The 25243-nt window shown below is 40.7% G+C and overlaps 1 protein-coding gene across 3 annotated transcripts in view; it reads right to left on the bottom strand.

Annotated features, from left to right (window-relative positions):
* The window catches only part of kcnn3 (potassium intermediate/small conductance calcium-activated channel, subfamily N, member 3), a 78308-nt gene that overhangs the window by 16517 nt on the left and 36548 nt on the right, over positions 1–25243 (bottom strand). For all 3 annotated transcript variants that reach the window (XM_042490034.1, XM_042490033.1, XM_042490032.1), the window contains exons 4-7: positions 15512–15808; positions 14309–14430; positions 12537–12678; positions 3203–3313 (exon numbers count right to left, since the gene is read on the bottom strand). In XM_042490034.1, coding sequence (XP_042345968.1) covers positions 3203–3313; positions 12537–12678; positions 14309–14430; positions 15512–15808 — 672 coding nt within the window. The remainder of the gene's footprint in view (positions 1–3202; positions 3314–12536; positions 12679–14308; positions 14431–15511; positions 15809–25243) is intronic.

Consider the following 25243-nt stretch of genomic DNA (forward strand, 5'->3'; position numbering starts at 1 on the left):
ATCAGGGCTCAGTGAAAAAGGCTTTTTAACTGGGACTTTGACCCATGCAGATTTTCATTACCATTGTCAATTTAACCCTTCAAACCTGAGCAATTTTTTCAAAAACACGGTAAAAAGTTATCAGTTATGAGTTACAAGAAAATCACCTGAAATTAAACAAAAAAAAGAAAAGAAAAAGAAACAATAAATTTAAAATAATCAGTGTTTTTTCAATGCTCTTGTTAAAGAGAGGCTTAATCAACAGTGACCAACCAAGCGAAGATCTCACAAGACTGAAAATGAAGCCAATGCGGACGCGCCAAAAACTGCAGTTCCTTAAATAGTCACTCGAGGCTGTGAAGTGAGTAAATTCCCACAGACACTGAAGTTAAAATGCCCAGCTTTAGAGCACAAATAAACAACTGTTGACAGCCTGTTACAAAAAGTGCCTTTGGTCTCTATAGCTAATTTCAACATTCATGACAATTGTAGGGAGGCTGAATTTTAATACAATTCACCTTTTACATTTTATTAAGGCTCAAAGTTACACAATAGTAAGGATGGGCTACTTTGACGTCAACTCCTCGGTCAGATCAACTCCTTGCTCCTCCACAGCGTCAGCCTCTCAGCCAAAATTGGTTAACTTCAGGCTCCAAAAAACAATGCCAACAGCTGTAATGTCAAACTTAACACATTAAAACAGGAGTCCACAAACCAGTGGGCGATGTCACTGTACCTACACTCATTGTATTTACAGTCTATGGTTTAAACATGCGGCGCTGTGTCCTGTCCATGCTGGACCCTCTCTGGACTAAAGTGTGTCTGAGCGTCTCCAAGTGAGTAGCGGTGACGTAGGGTAGCTAATATTTGCTAATTAGCTCAAAACACAAATTGGGCTACAGCTGAAGCAACTTTCACGGCAATCCATCCAACAGCCGAAGATGTCCACCTGTTGGTGGATCTAGAGGAAAAGTCAGGGGATCACCATTAAAGCCATTAAGATTCAGTGTCTGGGAACCACAAACATCCTTAATATCATCCAAATCCATCCAGTGCTTACTGAGATATTTCAGTCTGGACCAGTGTTGGATTGACCGACCCTTGCACTGATAAAAAAAATGTTCCACTATCACTATAGTTACTTAAAAATACTGTAACAATATCCACTTTTATATAACTAATGTCTTTAAAATCCATCCATATGATAAATACACTGCATTTTTACAGCAATTTTAAAGTCGAATGTTAAAAGCACTTTACAAAACCATTCACCCGTTCACACACACATTCGTACGCTGGTGGGAGAGGCTACCATATGAGGTGCCACCTGCTCTTCAGATTAACACACTCACAAGCAATTTGAGGAATTTGGAGCAGTTTCGGGTTCAGTGTCCTGCCCAAGGACACTTCAACACATTTGGACACAAGGTCTGCAGGGGCCAGGGGTAAAACACGCGCGCAAACACACACACACGCACAGACACAGACACACACACACACACACTCACACACACACTGTTTAATGTGTTAAGCATCTTGTGAAAACACTTTCTGGTTGACCCGGCCCGTGCCCGCAGGAAGGTGAGGTGAGAGTCGGCTCCAACAGCGAGTCTATTCAGTTTCTGTGTCGATATTTTACCAACACTGAAATTATTGATAACCCTACCACGTTCTGTCACCCAGATACCCTGCTGCCATAATGTACCCTACATATTTGATATGGGAGCTATTTTTAAAACTTGGGTCTTTCAACTGTATGAAAAATTGAAAAGGAGCAGAGGAGGGAGGGAGGGAGTGAGAGATGGAGGGAAGGAGGCAGGGAGGGGGGCAAGGACAAAAAGGAAGGAGAGGAGAGAAGGTGACGGGGAGAAAGACGGAGAAAGGGATTTACTGTAAGAGAGACAAATGTCAGAGGAGAGGGGAGGAGGAAGGGTGGAGGGACAACCATGTGGGAGGTAAAAGACCGGATATGGGAAGATAGAGAGAGACTGTAAGTGAGGGAGCGGTACAGAGAGAGCGAGAAAAAGATGACCTTTTATTGCCGTCACTCACTCAAATAACATGGCACTCTGTCACAACAATACAGGGTGATAGTGTGATGTTGTAGTTGGGGAGGGTGAAGGAGGGACAGTGAAAGGGCAAGCTGTTTTGCTGGGCTCTCAACCACCTTGAAATTCACCTATATAGTCTGCTGGAAATTTATTGGACCCAAAATATTGTTTTCTTATAAACTTTTATGATTGAAATGTCATCTATTGGCTGAGTGGATGAACTTCAACTTGGTCGTTAAGAGTTGCATGTTGGGCAATTTGAGTAATTAGCATAACAAGCTAATGACAGGGTTCCTACAAATTTTCATGGACAAAATTTCAAAACTTTTCCGTAATTTTCAAAGACCCACATAAGGTGTTAGAGGACCAACAGAAATTTGAAAATCCAACAATAATTTATATCTTTACAGTTTCTGGCTATGATAAATTGTGTCATTTTGGTGATTTTATTTAAAGAAAACACGCCTTTCAAAAAAAAAAAAAAGTTAAAAAAAACAAACACAAATCAGCATTTTTTTCTATAGAAATCAACAAAAAAAAAAGAAATAAATTGCCAAGACCTTCTAAAACAAAACATGCTTTCCAAACCCATTTTCTTAAAAATAGAGAGAAAAGAAAGAAAGTTTTTTCTAAAAATATTTTCCAGAAAACAGGCCTTCAAAATTTTGAGAGATTAATTACACACAACACATTTCCATGATTTTTTCAAAAAACTTAATGATTTTTATGAATTCCATGACTTCTTTCAGGACTAGAAAATTTTTAGATCAACTTTCTATGTTATTAAAAAACAAAATGATTGAATGAATGAATGATGTCATTTTATTTTGGTAATTCACTGATTCGCTTATTAAGCTAATTACGCAAATTGCTTCACATGCAAATCTTAGGAACCAATTTAAATTTCATCCACTAGGCCGATAGATGACATTTCAGTAATAAAAGCAACAACACTTGGTTTATTGTTGGCTATATAGGGGCTTCCAGTACACTAATAGGATGATTACACATAAAAACTGTACTTTTATAAATGGAGTTCTGTTGGCGCTCCACATGTGTGTGTGTGTGTGTGTGTGTGTGTGTGTGTGTGTGTGTGTGTGTGTGTGCAGAGAGTGCTTTCTTTTACAAATGATAGTTTCTGTTCTGTAGTTTCATCCACACCACACACTCACCCTCTTGGTTAGCTGCGTGTCCATCATGAAGTTGTGTACGTGTTTCTCGGCCTTGGTCAGCTCCAGCTTCCTGGCTACCACGGCAACCACCAGAGCTGTACAGCCTGCACCCTGAGAGAGACGAGGGAGGGAGGGAGGAGGAGGAGAAAACAGAGCACTGAGTCAGTCAGTAAAGAGGAGGAATTGGTAAATCGGTGGCTTTTGGCCGGGGAATTAGCTCAGATGATTGAAGGGAACGAGGACAAATATGAGGAAGGGAGCCGCACGACAGAAGGAGAAGTGAATGGGAGAGAGGAGAGGATTAAGAGGGATAGCTCTGTTCCAGATCCACATTTCCTCATGTCGAGCAGCAAGCCAAGTCTATTTTAACTCCCAATCCATCTGGTGTGAGATCCCTTCTATATCGCTGCTATATGGCGCTGAAAAATATCTCCCTTATAGATAAAAAAATAATTATCAAAGATTGACACCACCTAATTTCGTTTAATTGGATGCTGTCAATCTGAATTATGTGGTGTCTGTCTTCTCCTGTCACAGGAGGCTTGAGGCCTGAAGGAAGTGTAAAAAGTACGAAACTTGGACCAGTTTGTCTGTATTCCAGCTCGAGCCACATGGGACATAACGGCAAATTCATTTGGGAGAGACTGACAGCGGTCTCTCAACCAAAAAGGCATGCTTGAGAGGAGAAGAGGAGCAGGAACACGGGGAGGAAGACAGACTTAATTAACTTTCAGATTAGACACTGTTTTGAATGGGGCTGTTGAGTGCTCACAGGTTCCTCTGAAGGGGCAGGCACCCAGAGAGAGAGAGGAAAAAAAAGGGAAGAAAAGATAAAGAGAGTGAAGAGCTATGAGTAAATATAAATGGGGAAGGGAGGAAACACAGAGGGAGGTTGGAGAGAGGGCCGAATGCAGGAGGCAAGGGTGTGTGTGCAGAATAGGAGAGAAAGATGGAGAAGAAGGCAATGTTAATGAGGTCACATATCTCCTGATAAGTAACGAATTAAGATTAAGAGTGTTTAATGAAAACGTATGAGTGCTCCTCCTTCCTGCGTCCAAGTGTGTGCAGAGAAAGGAAGAAAGAGAGTGAACAAAAGAGATATATAAAAGGAGAGGAGTTGGAGAGCCAGAGCGAGGGAGCATGCAACATTTTTGAAGCATGTAGGAAATAGCCAAGACTTCAGCGTGCACACTCTTGAACGATAAGACAGGTTTTCTTAAAATAACTTTGGCTGGGCTCAGTAAAATGTAACGCAAACAAACAGGCATTAGTGCCCACGTCTATACACTCATCCACTCTATTTGTGTTTATTCAAAAACTATGAATAAAATATGATGAGCGCCGATGGAAAACCCTTCGAGCGTTCATACATGTCTGTGCTTTAGGAAGAACAGCCTTTGATGAATTGCTACAGTACAGTATGTGCAAGTGCAGCCACATTGTGCACGCACCCAACTGTGTGTATGCTTTCAAAATTGTCCTCCTCGGTCAAAAACAGCAGGGTGCTGATTGGTTTGTTATGGCACGTTATGTGTGTATGTGTTAGTGAGTGAGTGCGTGTGAGCGCATGAGAGTTTGTTTGTGTACACGACCGCATCCATTTGATTTCAGCAGGGTTCCCTACGCAATCTCCACAGAGTGACACGGCTGATGATGGCTGTGCTGCTGTGATTTGTTTCCTACGCCGGGGTGTTTCCATCGCTCCCTCCACAACAGCAGCAGCCGTCTAACTCACAGTCGGAAAAAGGGGGAATCACCCATCTGTGCAACACCCACACTCTGCAGGTAAAAACTGTTGAGGTTTGTGCAGTGGAAAAAAAATTCCCAAAGAGGTCAGAGGGAACTCACAGAGGAAATAAACGGGGAGATTTAACACACAGAAACTGTGACATTTAATTTGCTCGATTAGAGTGCACACAACAAGCACTTAGAGCCACACAAAAGCATGAAGTGGGTTTAAAGGGAAAGCTACTCTGCATCTCTTTAATCTGATGACCATTAAAGATCAACACTGTATCAAGAGACTGCTGTAAATGAAACACAAGCACAAACACATGTTCATATGGTAATTCTTTACATTAAAAGTCCAGTGTGCAGGATTTCGGACTACATTGGCAGAAATTGAATATAATACAATAAGTATGTTTTTGTTTGCGTATATTCACCCGAGAATAAGAATCGCTGTGTTTTTTTTCACCTTGAAATGAGCTACTTGTATCTGCATAGGGAGCTAGTTCTAGTTTATGCAGATCCACATGATTTCTAGCCCAGAACGATGCACTATGGTGTGTAGCTTTTTATTCTGTGTTTTGTAGGTGATGTGCTTTTTGTGTAGTCACTTTATACAATATGCTACTGTGTGTTATTTGTCTTAAGTGTGTCTTTTTTTCTCTTGTACAACTTTATGTTATCATGTTATTGTGCTGTGTATTTGTTCTGACCTGCTGTGGGACTGTGGATGCGAATTAGTAATTAGTATGGTATGGTGTATCAAATGGTAACATTTATGAATAAAATAAATAAATAAACCAAACATCGGCTCTAAATAGGGACGTTTGCTTTTTCGCATATTTCGGTTATCGCACCAGTCACTGTGGTTTAGTAGCTCCTCTAAGACAAGCGATGTCAGAAAAAACACTTTTTTAAAAATGTGAAACTGCTCTATTCAGTGATTTTTACGAGTTTTAATAACCTTATCCATTTGTTTTGGAGACAAAAAGACCACTAAAGGTAATTTGGCTCCTAGTAAAAACCTCCTGAACAATTAAAACTTAAGGAATTCTACCAAAAAAAAAAAAAAAATCAATAAATCATTTTTAAATATATATTTTGCTTATACTTAATGATTTCTTTAAGAAATATACATGAAAGAAGTGTAATAATGTACAGAGAGCAGGTCATTGTTGCAAAAAAAATCACTTTGTTAAGGTTTATTTTGCAATAATGACCCCCTTCATCCTCTACATACACCAGCCTTCACTTACAGGTGCCGAAAGAGGGAGTTTTACTGCAGTTGTTTACAAAAATGTATTAATAATGAATCATATCTGCATACTACTACACTATACTGTAATATGTGTATTGGAGGGATAAAAGCACGTTCTGTAAACACAACATGCATGAACCGCATTATCTGATATAACTTGCAATTTAGATAACATACTTTTTTTGCATATAAAAACATTTTGTGGCCGTCTACCACCATCCACCCACAGGGACACACAAACGCACACATACACACGAACACCTGGCACACCCCCAGGTAGCCTCGGGGCAGTGGTATATTCCAACACTGTTGGCTTTCATCTGTTGTCATAGTAACAACGGTGAGAATTTCTCCTATGGAAGCTCATTACAATAATTCTCAAAGCAAGGAAAAAAACATCACATCCTGTTCTCAGCCTCCGACCTTTTCCCCCTTTTTAAAAATCTTCTCTTCTCTTCCACACTCTGCTTTCCCACGGCCTGCTGCACCTGCTTTCTCCCTCACCCATCACACCGCAAGCCTCGCCTTCTACCTGCATCCTCACTCCTTCTCTGATGATCAACGAAAATAAACCACTCTCAACACTCTGGAGAGAGTAGTGAGTGTGTTTGTGTGACAGGAGAGGAGAGTGTGTGTGTGGGAGTCACACTAAAGAGTGTATGTCAAGCTCTGTGTCAGTGTTGTGTGGAGGATGCAGTCTGTAACAGTGGGCTTGGGACGCTTTGTATCCACCCGCTGTTTTGTGTTTTTGTGAGTGTGTGTTAACATTACAGTAAGAGTTGTACTCCAAAACACCGATTGGATGATTCACCCAGCAAAAGGGGGTCTGTTGTGTGTGTGTGTCTTTGTTCATTAGTGTGTTTATTTACACTTTAAATGTTCGATACAGCGCAAAAAAAAAAAATAAAGTAGGTGAGCTGGTACAGAGAGGTTGGACTGATACAGTGAATTGGTTTTGGGGATGTCGGAGGGAAATTCAGGGCCCTATTTAAATATTTAAACATTTCAATAGTCAGTCCCTTCAGGATGTTGCAGTGTTACAATCACAACGCAAATTCAGCAAATCCCAATAAATTGTACTGTACTTGTATAATGCTTTTCTAGACTTCTGACCAGTCAAAGAGTTTTTACACTACGTGTCACATTCACCCTTTCACACACACATTCACACACTTGTGGCTGAGGCTACAGTACATGGTGGCACCTGCTACTTAGTAACCATTCACACGCACTCACACTCAGATGGCGCAGCATCGGGAGCAATTTGGGGCTCAGTATCTTGTCCGAGGATACTTTGACACGTTGCCTGGAGCCGAGGATCGAATCACTGACCTTCCGATAAGAGGACAACCTGCTCTACCACAGCCACCCCTCACAACAATGCAGTTGTGTCCAATCTCTGCAAATGTACCACAAATTGTAATATTTCAAATGGGTAAAATGCCGTCATATTGTAGAGCAGCATGCAATGTATTGCTTTGTTTGCCCTCTCTCTCTCTCTTTATCATTATCATTATCTGTGCAATTTCATTATAACAATGTGCAATCGTATTATTTCCATGTGCAATTAGTGTAATTTTTTTTAACTGTCGAGTTTTGTGTCTTGTTTTTTACTAATATATTGTTTTTTGCTTTATTTATCTTACATACATACATACATACCTGTTTTGTCTTCCCTTTGCTGCTGTAACAATACAAATTTTGCCGTTGTGAGACTAATGAAGGATTATCTTATGAGATAAATGCTGCATGATCGGAGCTCTACACCTGGGATAGGGTCTCACACACACACACACACACACACACACACACACACACACACACACACACACACAGTGACAGGGCTAACTGTAAGCATCACATAGCTATTGTGAGATGGTGACCGCTGCTGCGGGGCTTCTGCCCAAATGGCAAAATATTTAGAGCAGGAATCTGATCATGTTGTGCTGTGTTAGGTTATGTTAAACAGGAAGAGAGAGCAGGAGAAGAGCGATGGTCCTTCAGTGCTGCGTCAAAAGGTATCAATAGTTGATTGTTGGGCGATAAACTATTGCTGCCCCCCTACCATTGTATGTTGTAAAGCCCTCTGAGGCTAATTATGATTTGGACATTGGACTTTAAAAATCACATTGGAATTGAAATTAAAATGAAATTGAATTTTTTATGTGTCCTTTGGGGAATGCGGGGGAAAGTCAGTCGTTACAGGCTACAACAATCGCCACCACAGCCGGCGAAATCCTGGCGAGACTGAGTTTCTAAAGTGCATGCCGGAAGGGCATTTTGGGTATGTCAAAATACACATTTGCTGGTTAAACAGCACATAATCTGGGCGCAAAGTAAGGTGAATGGGTCAAAGGGGTTGTATTTAGTCCCTTCATTAATCATAGGTGTGTTTTGGGAATCATCAACCATTCCTGTTAAAAGCCAGGTGTGCCTGCACCTGGCACTCTACTATTTACATGGCACATTTGGCAAATTGCAGAAGCACTAAGAGCAGTAATGTCACGGTGCAGATATTGTGGAACATTTTAGCAGCAAAACCAAAATCTGTAGTTCTAAACTTTACAGAGGATGCAGAACTAAACATTAAGCTTTTGAAATAATCAGAAAAGTTACGTTGCTCCTTGTGTAAAAATGTGCACAGTGTCTCTCTAAAAGGGGAGTCGGACAGCAGCTCTGCTTTGATCTCTGCTATGTTCACATTTTAAAGAATGTAATTAATATTTTCCTCATTAATAATGTATTAATTCATCCACCCGCAACCCATCTGTGTGTGTCACATGCAGAGTGTATGTGTGTTGTGAACTATGTAGGCGCATCTTAATATCTGAATAACGTGCTCTTTAAATGCCATGAAAAGGAGACCTGTGCCGGGCTGCAATGAGCAATGAAAGCTGTGGTGCACTGTGCACTTCAATGTGTCAGACAGGGCTCATATACACAAAAATCATCTTTGTCACCCGAGTAGATGATCCAGCTAGTGCTACACACTCACACTACAGAGACAAATTGTTAGCATGTATTTTTAGGATGATGCATTCTCCATAGTTAGTTCAAGACTCTATGTCTACCTCAAGTAAATACCTACCTATATATGGTGAAGTCTGAGTGCCTGCAAGTTTGACCATGGATACCTGAGCTGCACCAGTGCCAGTAAATTTAGTTACACAAATACACGCCTCACTTCTCAAGGAACTCCTGTACCTGACATGTTAGTAATTGATACCAATCATCTGCGTCATGATGACTGTATAAATACCACTGTCTTTTCTCTGATCTATGTTGAACGGCTGCTTGCATGTTTCTTTTGTTTCTGTGTCGACCCGAGTGCTTGTAATAAGTTTTCCTGATTGAAGATTTAACTGGTGTCTCCGTTCCTCAGATTCATCACAGAAAATCATACTATCACTAATAGTGCAATAATTTCCAAAATGGGACTAGTAATCACATTAAAGGTCCACAGTGTAGGACTACTAGTTAGGTGAGGTTAGGTTTGTTTTTGGTCACAACAGTCTTTTCCTTTACTTTTTCTTTCTTGTTTTTTAAGGATATATCTCATGCAAAGTATTATGCAGGTTTCATATATCTTTGTATGCATGCTGATACACATGTTTATGTTTCTCAAATGTTACTAAATAAACAATATAAAAAAAAAGACTCCTCCAAATGCCAAACTTGTAGAACTATAGTGGCTTACGCAAAAGCGTGAATGGCCCTATCTAGAGCCAGTGGTTAGTTTGTATGTTCCAGGATACTGTAGAAAAACATAACAGACTCTGTGGGAAGAGAAAATGCGCCCTGTGTACATAATGAAATAATGAAAACACTAATGAAAACATAGTTATATATTATATACCATTGCTGCCAATAGATGCCCTTAAACTCCACACACTGCACCTTTGAGTGAAGTAACTCACTGATTGTGAAAAATATTAATGGACTTTTGATTTTCAGACTGATGTTGAGGGCTTCTCTATTCGTTCTCTTGATTTTTCTTTAACCATCATCGAGTAGTCCTTAAACTGCATCTTAAGGTACTTCTACACTGGCTTCAAAGCTCAGTCATGGTGGTTAGTGCTTGACTTTAGGAGCACTTCACTAAAATACACTCAGCACAAGTGCAAAACGACCAGCTGATGCAGCGATTACATTGGTATTATTGATATTTTCCCGATTAAACAAGAACGATTTAGAGGCACTCCTGCTTGTTTTTATAATCACTGAGCCAGTGGGTTACATTGTCACATTTCATGATATCTGACAGATCTGAGGACCATTAAAATTAAAATGTTAAGCAGTGTTCTTATTTTATATGAGAACATTGCCTTTATTTCTCATTAATTTCAACAAGCTTTACTACACAGCTGGCATTATTAAAGCTAATGCACAATCATTCCCCCATTTTTTAAAAACATAAAAAGGAAAAAAGTAGCATCATTTAGTTAATGTAAAATAACATTTAAACTGCCTCATGCAGGTCTCGTCTTCTTTTTATAGGAATGCCATGTTGAGAAACAGTGTTTAATGCATTACACAAGACTGTAATCCAGAGAAGAAAGATTATTACATAATTTATTTTTAAAACTACATTATCTCCATCTCAGGGGAGCACCTGCTGTGCAGCGAGATTCATCTTTTTTATCATCACATTTTTGAGTCTTATTTTTTTCTCTCCTGACCTTATAAAGAATCAGCAAAAGCCACCATACTTATTTGCACATTTCATTTGAATTTACGTGACATTTAGCTGTAGAGCTATTAAAAAAATCTATTTTTCTTGCATTTAAAATGACACTAATTTCCTCCCGCTATTCAGAACAGTGTTCGAGTGACTGCATGGAGAAAGATAAGTAGAGTCTACATTAAATTTTCTTAATGAGTTGACCGACTGGACTAATTTCCAAAAAAGTGTTTGGTAGACATAAAGGGGTACTTTGCTGACTTATATTAAAACAATGTGGGCAGTATGTGTCGATAAACTCTGGTAAACTTCCCTCCATCTAACCAGTGCCTAGATATCCCCCCAGGATTTCACCGGCTCTTGGGCTGTTGCTCGAACTCCATGCCGCCACGTTGAATGCAAAAAGTATAACCTTTAAAATGTGAGCAAATTTATTGTTTTGATTATCTTAAAAAAACATAGGTGAAGAGGAGATCAGCAACTTGGCATGACCTGTTCTGCAAATTGCAAAAAATTGGTAAAAGGTAACAAGAGAACGACCTGAACATTGGCTTGAAAAAAGAGAGAGAATAATTAGAAAACTATCAAATAACTAGGGTAAAATATCAAGAAAACTATATTTATTATTGTTGTTCTTGCTATTATTATTTGTAATTATTATTGTATTTATTCCTTTTCTTGTTCTTTTCCTTTTCTTTTTTTTTTTTTGCTAATTTCAGGTATTTTACTGATTTTTTGCTTTTTTTTGGTTAATTTCTTGCTCATTGCCTTTTTTCAATGCTTTTGAAAGAAATCAAGCCAATTTGCTGAGGTTTCAATGGGTTAACTTTAATATGAGACTGTTGGTACTGCCATTGTATAAACCGAATAACTTCACATTATGTCACCCACTTGCGGGAGCGTTTATAGGTCTGCCACGGTGCATTGCATTCTGGTAGTTGTAGGTTTTCTACCCCCTGAGCAAAAGCAAATGCCACAGCTCTTTTTCTCCATTTTCTCTGGTCATGAAGCAGATATATGCGTCATTTTTCTGCAGAGACAGCCTAGTTTTATGTTAGAAGCCTCTTTATATCAGTAAAAGACTTCTTTATGGACAGAAATGAATACTTTAAGGAGGGAGGAACACCTGTGAAGTGATGAAATAGAAGAGCAGTCGGCAGCTTAAACACTGATACTAACAGATGGACGGTAGATAGAAATAAACACATGGCCTCAGGGAAGGAGAGACGGACAGAGAGGGAGAGAGAGATAGAGGGATGAATAGAGAGAGAGAGACAGACAAGAGAGGGAGAGGTAGATAGTGGTACAGAAAGTAAATGAAAGACTGAGAGAGAGAGAGAAAAACAGTGAGTGGGAGGACATGGCACACTGAAAGGTGGGACCTTCATTATGCAATGAGGACAGACATGGGAATAACACACACACACACACACACACACACAAACCCCCAACGTGCTCTTGTTTGCACGCCTACACCCCTAAAACACACAGAGGCACAGATGCAGGCTAATTCAAGGAGGATTGCCCAAATTACACAAATGGCAGAATTTCTCTCGCAAACGACAGCATGCTCTCTAATCTGCTGACCTTTGAACGAGGCAAGGACAGCACCGAGGGGAGGGAGAGAGAGGGGGGGGGGGAGGGAGGGAGGGAGGAAACATACTGACCATGATTCCTGTGAGCAGACAGACTCCTTTGCCACAGTAGGTGTGAGGAACCATGTCTCCATAGCCGATGGACAAGAAGGTGATGGAGATAAGCCACATGGCTCCCAGGAAGTTACTGGTCACATCTTGGGCATCGTGATACCTGAAAAGAAATGTGTGCAGAGGATAAAGTCAGTCAATAGTAAGGTTATAAATACAGAAACCCAGCATAACTGGTCCTGTCTGCACATGTGGGCGTCAAACTTCAAACACATGACCTTTTTTATTTTCTTTTATTTTTTTGCTTGACACACAAACACAACACATAAACAGCAGCTCTCGCCGCCATTATTCCTGTGCACAACACTGTTGCCATAGCAACCAAACCGTGGTGCAGATCTGAAACAAAGTTGTTATCTCAAAAACTATTCAACAGAAAAACGTATCCTTGGTTGTTGGCATTGGATGTATTTGCTCTGAGTTCTCCATTCTCTGCCATAAAGGGACACACTTCTCAAATTCTTTCATTTGCACCTTGTTTGAAGCAAATTAATTGAGTTTTATGTCTTTTTTTCCTTCTGAAATTTGGTTTGGAGAGGAAACACCAATTAAACTTGGTTGTAGACCAAACAAGGGCTTCCCAGCAGCCGGGCGATGATGCATGTGATCAAGCTCCTTAACCAACTGACATTTTCCCATATTTCTTTGATTATCTCCCAAAGCACTCAAACTATTCGTATCAGGATGGCCACTTTTTGCTTTCCACTTGATTTTGCATCAATAGCATTATTTTTTTAATATCATGGAATTGTCACCTGCAAATTATTTGTACAAGTGTATGCACATTTAAACAATACATAATCATCATTATTCAAATACTGTACTGTGATTTTTGGCCATGTTATACTATGTTATCAATCATTAATACATAATGTTTATACTCCAGTTACAAATACAAACAGGAGAAGGCATGGTCAAATAAGAGTTTTCTTACATCTGCTTAAAATTACATTATAGTGGGCTTAAACAAATTAAGGGGTAAAGAAAAGTTGTTGTTATATCATAATCAAGATGCATATTCTTACTTTATATTATTAATGAATATTTCTTAATCTCTATGTCCTATTTTAACCTGAGTTTTTCAGTTTAGTTGATGACATTTTTAGATTACCGTGATGGGTTAGGCTGTCCTGCCCGGGGCAACCTGGCTTTGTCACGGAGCAAGGACATCTCTCGGATGATTTGGGGAATGGTGTAAAATCAGGAAGTGCGAACTTAGTATTTGTTGTGATTGGCATGTAAAAGGTCTCAGCCCCTTTTGAAAATTTATATTGTTATGTGAAGAATGATTTTTCAGCTAACTGTTTTTTGGCAAACTGACTCAGATCTTTGTTATTTTAATAAAGATCTTACCACGCCTCCGAGAAGTTTTATTAAGTTAAATTAGTTAAATAGTACACCACAAAGGGTTTGCATACTGCTTATAAATGCTGAGCGGCAGGGGGTTAAATAAAGTGTTGTCTTTCAGGACCCTTATTATATTGCAGTTTTATGAGACAAAATGGACAAACCAAGTAGCAACTCCATTGCCTGGATCAAATTAAGTGTACAACTGTTGAGAAAGCCTCATAAACTGAAGTCTAAAGATGGATTATGTTGCACACATGTCCCAGATTATATTTCCTGCCAATTGAATTTAATTGCTCAGTTGAATGCCTCGTCCAATCGCAGTCCGTCACTCTGTCTCATGCACACAAACACACACACATAGACAAACCAGCTTTGTTACTGACCTCTCGCACACTCGTACAGTCCAGGCAGCGATGATCCACAGAGAGATGCTGAAGACCAGCAGCACCGTTCCGGGGCAGATAGTCATGAGGGTTTTCATTACAAACCGTGTGTTAAAATGCACCTGCAATACACACACATGCACAGTCAGCATAGCAGCCGAATGACGCTGTAATACACATTTTTTCATGCGTTGTGCAGCTCTGAATCCTTATCCTGTGCACCGTTTCCCACACAGACTTGATGTTTTACTAATTAGTCTTCTGAGCAGCTCCTGATAGCGGCAGCACTCTGAGAATCTCCACTGTAATTGGAGTCAAGATCGGGGCTCGCCCTCCAACCTGGGTCAAGCGATACAGTGTCTTTGAGTAATTGGCCTTTTTCAGTGTAGTTTTTATCCGCGACTCATTTGTCATCAACTTCTGGTGGACGGATGATCTGAGAACAACTGCGAGCCCTGGAAGGGCTAAGCAGCTGATATATGAGTTGTCGCTTTAGAGCTGCTCTTCAATGGCAGCTTCACCTCCTCTCGCCATCACTGCAGCCTGAGGGTCAGAATAGAGCCATCGCAGATACACTCGCGACTAAGTCACCCGTCCAAAAATCTACTCCTCGCCTTCCTCCCTTTTTGTAGTTTGTATATTTCCACCACACGCTGCATCCTCATATTTTACAATAATGTTTGTCATTTAAAGTCATTAGAACGTGGCACAAATCATTTATTGCATGGCTTGTACACGTTTCTCCGCACTCGTATTGCAATCTCAATCGAGTCCTTTCTTTTCATGCCCCATTTGAGCCGTACGCAATATCTTGTTCTGATTTCACGCTCCCATCTCATATTGTATTATGAAAAATCCACCACAGCTTACATCTAAGTCTCCTTGTACGGCGATAACAAAAGGAGAGGAAGGGGATTTGAACTGGTATATGAAAAGGACCAGGGCGACTAGAAGGACGCTGCACGAGGAAGGACTTTAGATAGCTGGAGCCATAGAGGCCAGGAATGAAAGGGACGGGGTGGACACAGATTTAATTCTGAGGAGAGAGCTCTTGACCTTAATACCTTTACAACGCCCTCACCGCTTTCAGGCCAAATCTCTGACGACCACACTCTCTGAATGCACATACACACACACACACACACACACACACACACACACACACGCACACACACACACCTGCAAGCATGAAATGCTTCTGACCTTATTTAGGGCACCTATACTCCTGGAGGAGGCATCGGTGAAGAGTTTGCTGTGCAGAAGCATGACTCTGGCGATGAGGTAGAGGCGCAGGAACATGGGCACGCTCAGCACCATGTCCAGGTCGGCCTCGGCATGCGATGGCGCGTACGAGAAGGCCAGCCGCGCCCGCCACTGAAACTTAAAGTCCCCTGGCACTGGGTGCACCGCAGAAACCAGCAGCTCCAGAGCGATCAGCAGAACCCTCTCCATGGTCATGGCGATTCGCCAGTCGTCAGCTCCGTTGTCGATGACAAACAGCTGCGGGGACAGGAAGGAGAGTTAAAAGAGGGAAGGAGTGTTTTAATGTGTCGCTGTGCAAACTTTTCATCGTGATCCTCTGCTGGCACAGGCCACTCAACAGGACAGCTGACTGATCTGATGATTAAAGCAACGAGCAGCAATTTAGAGTAAATGTCTTTTTCCTGAGATGTAAAACACCATCCATCTAATCAGTAATCTATTCAGACTCCACGCAGTGCTATTGCTCATTTTCATATAACCTACAACTCTTACTAAAATTAAACCAAAGTCATCTGGAGCAGCTGCACTAAAGCAAAACAGGCTCCTAATGATCACAATGTTTTTCTAGAAGAAAAAGACCACTGTGCCCGTATTTCTGCCAGAGGCTCGAGCATGTGCCTAATGACGTTATCTTTAATTGCAGTTTTACCTCTCTGTTTGTTGATGTTTTGTTTTCCTATAATTGCTGTGGTTACTGCTAATATTGTCGCCAAAGCTGTAGTTATAAGGAAGTGGTAAGAGCAAGGTTTCATTAAAGGGTCCATCCTCCAGACGGTGCTGACAGGAAGTGGGGGGAGGAGATGTGGTTGATGAGAGGATAAGGCGGTGGAAAGAGATGGATGAAGTGCAGAGGAAATGAAGAGATAAAGATATGAATGAGGAAGTATCAGAGAATGGAGGATGCTGAAAATAAACTGCATCTTTTCATGTCATGCTGTTCTTGGTTGTTGATAACGTTCATATTTTTTTTTCATATTTCCTAAAAATGTTAAAATATTCACACAGCACTAAATACTACATATAGTCTGTGGAAAGTCATGCTCCTCTGCCTGCTATGTTGACTTGTACTGCTTCTAAAGGCCTTACTGCATTTAAAGGAAAACAACCTTTCAGAGCCGACGGGTCTCTAACGCAGCTGTCAATCACTGCTCGCCAACTGCTGTCAAACTGTAAAACTAGGCATTCCTGATCAAATATGAATCAAGATTCTGTTCCTGCATTGTTGCCACATGGTATCAAATCATTTCACCTGTTTGTTTCTAATATATCTTATCCTCTACAGCTCAAATTGTGATCTCAATAATGTTCAAAAATAATCGTGACTGTCATTTTGGCCATAAAAGTACGTCCTTACTGAACAGTACACTAAAATATGTTTCAGAAAACATTTGAGCTAAATTTCTGATTGTTTTTTGCTGCTGTGCTGCGCTCTGATTCGATCAAATGCCATTAAAGCAGTAGGAAGAGTGGGAGGCACATGTTTTTTTTTCAGACTATAAGTTTCATGTATTTCATCCAGAATATAGGGTCAAATTCTGCAAAAAAGACCCAAAGTTATTTTCATAAAAGTTACCAACAATAGATTTAAGGACATAAAGTACTTTTCCCCCTGAAATGAGGTATTCTGTTTGGACGGTCAAATTTTTTAACCATGTTTCAAGGGATTTTCTGGAGATTAATTTCTGTATCAAGCATCCTTTGGGGCTGAAAAATGAAGCCAACATGGAAATGCCAAAACCTGCACTTCTTTTAATGGCCACTTGAGACAGGCTCCGAAATCGAGTCAATCCCCATAGACCCCCATGTTAAAATGCCAAACTTTACAGCAGAATTAAATCATGTTTACAGCCTGGTACAAAAACGGTTTTGTTCTTTGTAGCTATCTCAGCCTTTATGATAACTGCAGGGGGATTAATTTTTATATAACTCACCCATTTACATTTTATTAGGGCTTAAAGTTTCGCATATTTAAGGGCAGACTACTTTGAGTGACAGACTATCTGCCTGTCCTTGGCTCCTCAGTCAGATCCACCCCTCACTCCTCCACAGTGCCACCCTCTCACCAAAATATGATCACTCCTGGCTCCAAAATACCAAGATGGCCAAAATGCCAAACTTGAGGCGTCTAGCATCCATATGTCAACTTTATTTTCAATTCTGCCATGTGTGTTAGACATACAAGAATCGAAAATTTGTTTCTCTTCAGATTGACGGTGCAACGAAAAAGTACGAAAATAAAGAGAAAATAAAGAATAAAAAATACACACATAGAATTAAATAAGTACCAAAACAGTACTAAAGACATACCAGAAAGAAAGTCATTTAAGTCAAAGTCAATATAAGACCTAATGTTTTTACATACACACGCTATAAATGTATTCACATATGTGCTATATGGTGCATGTGGTGGGTGCAAAGGGCAACATAATGCTTCAAAAAAATCAAGAAAAATGACTGCACTTGATTGTAAAATATTTCTCGGGTCATTGATTTACACTGGAAAGATGTTTGAATCCTGCAAATTATCTGTGCAACTGCATGTAGTAAAATAAAATCACATTCATAGAAGTCAGTTGTTAACAAAAAGGCCCGGTTTGGAGATCGTTGCAGTGGATAGAAAACGTTGAATAGAGAAAGAAGGAAGCACAACATACTGTAGTTCCTAGAGAGAGAGGCCGGGGCACAGTGAGAGAAATGAGGAACTCCCCTGCTGTAAATCAGCTCTGCCTCGAGTAACAGCCGGTGCTAACAATTGCTCTTTACCACATGATTCATCTCGAGGGCTTTTAGCCCACACAAACATTTATTTAGGAAAACAAAAAACTACAATAACAGGTCAAACGTCTGAACAAGCGGCTATGGCAGCTCGCCGCTCTGTGCCACAGCCAACTGGTCACTGTCAGACTGAAGTGCTGCCACTTCCTCAGCCACCTATGGACTCACACACACACACGCTACATGCTTCATTGCTATCTTTATCCAGCTCAGCAGGATGTATGTGTTTCCCTTGTTCTGCCGTTGTAACACGCGTGTGTGCACATGTAGCCGACATGTGTGCACACACGAATGAAGCCTACGCACATGCCTGAGTCATTGTGTAAGCTATCATTTGAACCGAGGGTCAAACGCTGCCTGTATTCTTTAATGATTTCAGTGAGCGTGCGTGTGTGTGTGTGTATGTGTACTGTACTTGTGTGTATTTGTGTATGCCTGAGTGAGTTTGAGAGAGAGTGTGCAGACCCAGCCTCGTCATGGTGACTGTTGCCAAGGCGACAACATCAAAGAGCAGCCAAGCTTAATTAGGATCCCCAGTGAGAGAGAGAGAGAGAGAGAGCGGGAGGAAGAGGGAGGAAGAGAGTCAAAAAGAGAGAAACGCAGTAAGAGACGAGGAAAGAAGAAAGAAAAAAGGGGATACAGGGAATAAGACGGAGAGGTGCGCGACAGAGAGTGAAGAGGTACAGAGAGGAGAGCAGAAGCAGGCTGTCGAACACTTGTAAAGGTTTGTGTGTGTGAGTGTGTAGTCACATTTTGGAGACAAAAATCGAGTCGCACAGTCACATTATGGGGACTCAAATTCTGTTTGGGGACAAAAAGCTCGTTCCCTTAAAATAAACTGCTGAATTTCAGGGTAAAGACTTGTTTCACGGATAAAGTTAGGTTTAGAAGTGGAGTTGGCAGTAGTTCTCCAGGCAATTAATGTAAGGCAATGCAATGTCCCAACTCAATTGTTAGGAAAAATGTTGGTATAATAATACATGAATTTAATATTGGTATTGTGACTTTCTGCAAACATTTACACGTTATTATGTAATGAACATGTTAAACGTCACTGTGGTTTATGTGTGGTTAGGTTTAGGCATGAAACCATGAGGTTATGGTTGAGGAAAACATCAAATTCTGGATCAAAGGGGGATATATTGTATGAAATTGAATATAAGTATGTTTTCTTTAGTGTATAATCACCTGAAAAAGGAATTCTCTGGTTTTTTAAACCTTAGAATGGTTTATATCTACACAGCAAGTTGGTCTTCGTCCACAAAGTCCATCAAATTGCATCGCAATGTTTCTAAAGTAGCCCTGAATGGACAAACCAAACACTTGCTTTAGATAGGGCCATATGAATTTTTTGCATTGGATACTGTAGTCAGCCCCTCTGTGACGAGCAGCATCGGAGAAACACTGATTTATAATGTGAAACTGCCTTTTTCGGTGTTTTCACCAGTTTAAAACACCATGCCCATTGGTTTAGAGGAGGAAAAGACCTCTGTTGATAATTCGGGTTCCTGAATAATGAACACTTAAGGAATTCTAACTGGGAGACGGTTCAGGTGGTTGCAATCTGCAATCCTTCATGCTAGATAGCACTTAATCCCCTCAATCTTACACATTTCTTTTTTAAAATACCTAACTTTGGGGACACAATCCAGGCTGAAAAACAACTGCTTTTCCTGTCTAAACAGCAACTGAAAACACAGCAACAGGACGCTACAAAACATCCACATTTGGTACCTAACAACAGCTGAAAACACAGCAATGACACACTAAATCTCAACCGGTTTAGTTATTTGTTGGTCTGAAACAGTGGTCTGCAGCTTTGCAGCAGTATTGTCTTGGTGTGTCAGGGCATCCATCCTCCGGAAGTCACCTCATATATTTCGGCACAAAAAATTGATATGCCACATATAAAACGTGCAAATGTGACATGATCTTGGTTTGCAAAGGCGTGCCATGCCAACATTTTCTTCTGTGCTCCCCTAGGTGACAAAAATAGGTTTCTGTATGTGTGCGTGCTTCTTTGAGCCACAGAGAAAGGCAACAAACTCCATGTATATTCATTCACACTTTCAGTACATTGCTTTTTGTCTGCAATTGAGACATCACTCCTTCTTTCACTCCTGTCATTCTCTTAACCTCCGTCTACCTTCTCATTTTTGTCTCCTTCCAAGCTCCCTCCCTGCGCTTCCTCCTTGCTCTGAATGACATCTCTCGAAATCATAACAGAGGTGATCCAGTTTCTTGCCACTGGAGGAAATGAGTGGCTCTCCCTTCCTCTTCCCTCCACTCTCCTGTCCCCATCCTGTTCTGTCCTCCCTCGCACTCCTGCTGTCGGTCTTTTCCTGGCTAAATCGCCATGAGGAAGGGATAAATAATTAAATTCCATTAGGAGAGTAATCTGTCAATGGGAGTGAGTGAGTGCCACTGCCCCAACAAGACCAGGACAGAGGGAGGGGATGAGGGAGGAAGAGGAAAAGTAGGTAGGGATTGTCTATGTGTGTGTCTATGTGTGTGTGTGTGTGTGTGTGCGAGCGTGCATGTGAGGGAGTTCAAACTGTCAAATCTATCAGGGGAGAAACAGGGAGTGAGGTCAGGGAGCAGCTAAACTAAATAACCCAGGACATAAAGAACAAGCCCACAGGGAAAAACAAACAAGATCATGGAAAATCTTCTGTTATTTTCTTAATTTTAACAAAATGTGGCATCGCAGGGCAGAGGGCAAGGGACGAGGAAAGACAACAGAGAGCCGACAGGACAGAAGGAGGGCAAAGTAAAAGAAACAAAACAAAACAGAAAAAACAGGCCAGTGGGAGGGAATGGAGACAAAAAAGGAGATATGTCTGAAAATGACAGCACCAAAGATTCGCTGAGGGCTCTTCACAGGTGGAGGTGTGAGGTCAAAGAAGAGTCTCTCCAACGCGACCATTCCCCTGTGCTACACCTGCAACCTGCTGGAGGAGTTTATCGCCTCTCCTCTTTAGCCATCCACCCGTGCCTCGACCCCTCCCAGTGCCCAGGGCCATCGTACCTTGGTAATCACGTTAAGACCCTGATTGCAGATGCCTCTCATCACGGAACCAGACACAGCACTGGGCAGACTCTGCCAAGCGTGCAAGCGAGACATGCAGAGGCAATTTCACACACATGCATGCGCACACACATCTAGACGGGGCTGTCAGATGCAGTACAGACTCTCAAAAAGAAGTAGTTGCAGGCAAATCAGCCTCAAGTCGGCGTTTCTCACAGGGGGGTAAAAAACTAACCTGGGACGGAGACGACCCTAATCACTGAGGAACACGGTGATGGAGTGAACACTAAAAAGCATGCACACATACTTTTACACACACACACACACACACAGTCGCACCTCTGGGAAATTTCTGCATCCTACAGCATGGAAATCCCTCGAAAAAAAAAAAAACTGGGGCGAGACAGACACACACACACAAGTACAGATTCGCAGATTCGTGAATATGCAGAGAGGGGTAACACGCTTTCCTTGACTGTAATTGCAGCTCTGAGGGAACACCCCTGTGGCTGTTTTTACACAGAGTAAGGAAGGGGAGAGAGGGTGTCAGCGAAGTGAAAAGGAAGCGTTGGAAGGTGCGAGAGATGAGGGAAGGTTCACGGCTTGCCACGAGAAAGTCTAAAAACAGCAGCTGGGAGACAGTGAAGAGAGGATTCCACCAGGAATCTCCTTTGTTCGATGCAAACACAGAAAGCAAACTGTGTTACTAAAAATGGCCAAAGGCTAACAAGACACAAATGGCATCTTATAAATTAACATTTCCTGGAAATATGTGAGTGAAATGCTTCCTTCATGTCAGTATAAGGAGGATGTTTTGCTCTACTTCGCTGTCATTTTCTCTTCCATTATAGTTCCTCGAGCGGATGTACATTATGCGCAATCTGCAGAACATGACATCATGAAATGAATGCCCAAGTTTTAGACTGACTTTGAAGAATCCTTTTTGGAAAACTACTGCGCAACACTTTATTTTTCCCTAATTCCATCTGCTTGTCTTTGAGTGGCTGAGAGTGCCAAGCTGGTGTCTTCGTGATCAATGCACTGCTTCTAAAATGCTCCAAAAGTAACCAAATAACACAGTTCACTAATGCTTAAAGTGCACTAATGGACTGGAGAAATATCCTTTTCTCACACACTCTCTCTCAGAGTTTCTATTTGATTAATTTCAACGACAATTCAATTTTGCCCTCTCACATCTGAATTTCTTGCAGGTTTACGAGCCAAAATGAATCCTTTCCTTTTAGAGTTTGTGTGAAGAAATGAAGAGAAGGCCAGTGGTGAGCTGGCAGTTAGAGTCACGCAACAAGCCAGAACATCAAATACAAGAACATGTATGCACGGACGTCCCTGGATGCTGCATGAAACACATGAAAAATACATTTGCAAATAGTTTTTTAAGCAAACTTTTATCCTGATTTTGACCATATGAATCATTTATCATCTGATTATTCACTTGGAAACTGTGGGTCATAATAGCAGCTGTGTTTTCTTGGTTTAGACCAATGAAATATTTAATCCTCCATCTCCATTATTCCTGACCAACCTCAGCCAATTGGACATAATGTTAACTCAAACTAATAGCGTGAGCTTGCACAGATTGGACAGTCAATCAAAGCACTCTCAAAATGTCTCCTGAGTTCACAGCGGTGATAACAATCTCTGCTCGAATTCTAATAATATCTGTACCATGATAGTCTCCATCTGTTTTCTGTTGTCTAAACATAGACACAAAGAATTATCTTTCAAAGCCGTACACAAAAAGCAAGGTTAAACCCAATTATAAGAAATGAAAGCAGCACATTGTCAACTGCCGTGATGAAACCAAGATTACAGAATCTCACAATACTGATTTATGTTGATGTTGCAGAGTTAAAAAAGCTAAGGTGTTCAAGCCGTGATCATTCTGTATTTATTCAGCTCTTATTCAGTGCTCAGCACAATGATCAGGCCAGTGTTCAGTGGCCCTTTTGTCCTTAAAATCTCTGCTAAGATGTCTTTTTCCGATCTAAGCTTGTGAGGGAAATTCTCAAATAGATTTTAGAGGTAGGTACACTGAATGAATTGTCACAACCCAAAAGCAAAGGGTAATTTTACATGTTTTAAAGAATGATCAGTCATCCAGATGGGTGGTAACAACATGACTGTTACATGAGTGCAGAGTGGTGGCATTTACCTAGCCAGTGGGATTTACACGCACATGCACACACATGCACGCACAGCCAGACCGTCTCTCAAAACAACAAAGAAGCTCGGATAACAACCCGCACTGTGTGATTTCAGGGAAGATGGGGCGGCAGTGTATGGACACAACAGCTTTTAGCTCTCTGATATGGTGTATTACCCTCTTTAATGTACATGGGCCTCATATTTTATTTGTTTGCATCGTTGTTTATATTTTTAATAGTTGTGCTGTTTCATCTGTAGCAGATATTTGTTATAGAAATGAAAAGAATTTCCATTATGAATCACCAATTAATTTTTCATTAATTTATAGTATTTAATACAATTGTAAATACCCCAAATCTAGATATTTTTGTACAGTTAATGTGGTAAAAGGTCTCAAACCCACCTGTGCTGCAACGCTGATGAAATCTAATGAGTAAATACTAAAAGATGATGAGATGCTCTTTTAGGGATAATATATTTTTGATTCAGCTAAAACTCCGGCTGCATTTTGTACAAGTTTAAAGAAGACTTTTTAGATTAGTTTGCTCAAAGAGGCATGTGAGTACAACCAGGAGAACGCAACAGACTTGAGAAATTTTGGTAAGAATCAGAAGCCATCCCAGAAAAATGTTGGAAAAATGTGGAACATGGCTGATAACTGTGAAAATCTAACATTTGGGTATTTTTTAACAGCAAACAAGTCACTGTTAAAAGATTAAGAGAATTTGGAAACACGCTTATTTCCTCTGATTTAATCTAAACCTACAGTAGACTAATGAAAATCAGTCACATTAACATTTTTTTCTTTTCCTTTTTGCACTTGTTTGAACTTTTTTTAACTTTCCAGTTTGCTATATTAAAAATGAAAAAATCAAAACAAAACCCAGTATGTCAATGTGGCTCAGCTGACTAAGCACAACTGAAAATGGCAGTGTTCTCACCCAGAATAAAAGACATTTCCTAAGTCTGATTTGTCATTTTTCACAGGGACAAACAGCTTTAAATCACACTTTTGATACTCGTTCATGTCATTTACAGCATGCCCCCACTTGTTTTACACACACAACAATTATCTCTCTTCCATTACAAGATCGTTCCTGTCTATGCTTAATAAGAACTCAAATTATTTTCTTTGATGGCAGTCTACATTGATTGGTTTTTTTCCTTATTTCATGCTGAGCTCAATTGGTTTGAGCCGACAGATTAGAAGAGACAGCGAAGATGAAGCGAGGGGAGGAAGAGGAGAGAACATCCACAAGAGGAAGGCAGAGAGGAAAGACGCGAGAGATGAATGAAAAGGGGACAAGATAAAAGTTTTTAAAAAAACCCAAAACAAAACAGTGAGGGTTTTTCAAGGGTGAGAAAAGCAGGCGAGTGCTGAAGTACAACAGGAGAAGGGTAAATAGGTGAGGAAGCTGAATGCTGAGTAACAAGGCAGGAGAAGAGTCAGAAAGAAAGGATGTGAAACTCAACAACGAAATTGAATTGAAGCCCGGTGGAGAAGAAGGGAGACAGATCTAATCTGATAATGACGAAGAAGCAGGAGAAGAAAGACAGAAAAAAAGAAAGAAAAAGAGAAAGACACTGATGGTGGTAAACAAAAAGTACTGCAAGATAAAAGACATGAGGAAGGAGAGAGAAATGGAGATCAGAGTGAGAGAGACAGAAAGGTGGTATAAATGCCAGCTAAACCAGATAACATC

The sequence above is a fragment of the Plectropomus leopardus genome, chromosome 7 (genome assembly GCF_008729295.1).
Source record: "Plectropomus leopardus isolate mb chromosome 7, YSFRI_Pleo_2.0, whole genome shotgun sequence".
In the NCBI taxonomy this organism is placed as follows: domain Eukaryota; kingdom Metazoa; phylum Chordata; class Actinopteri; order Perciformes; family Serranidae; genus Plectropomus; species Plectropomus leopardus.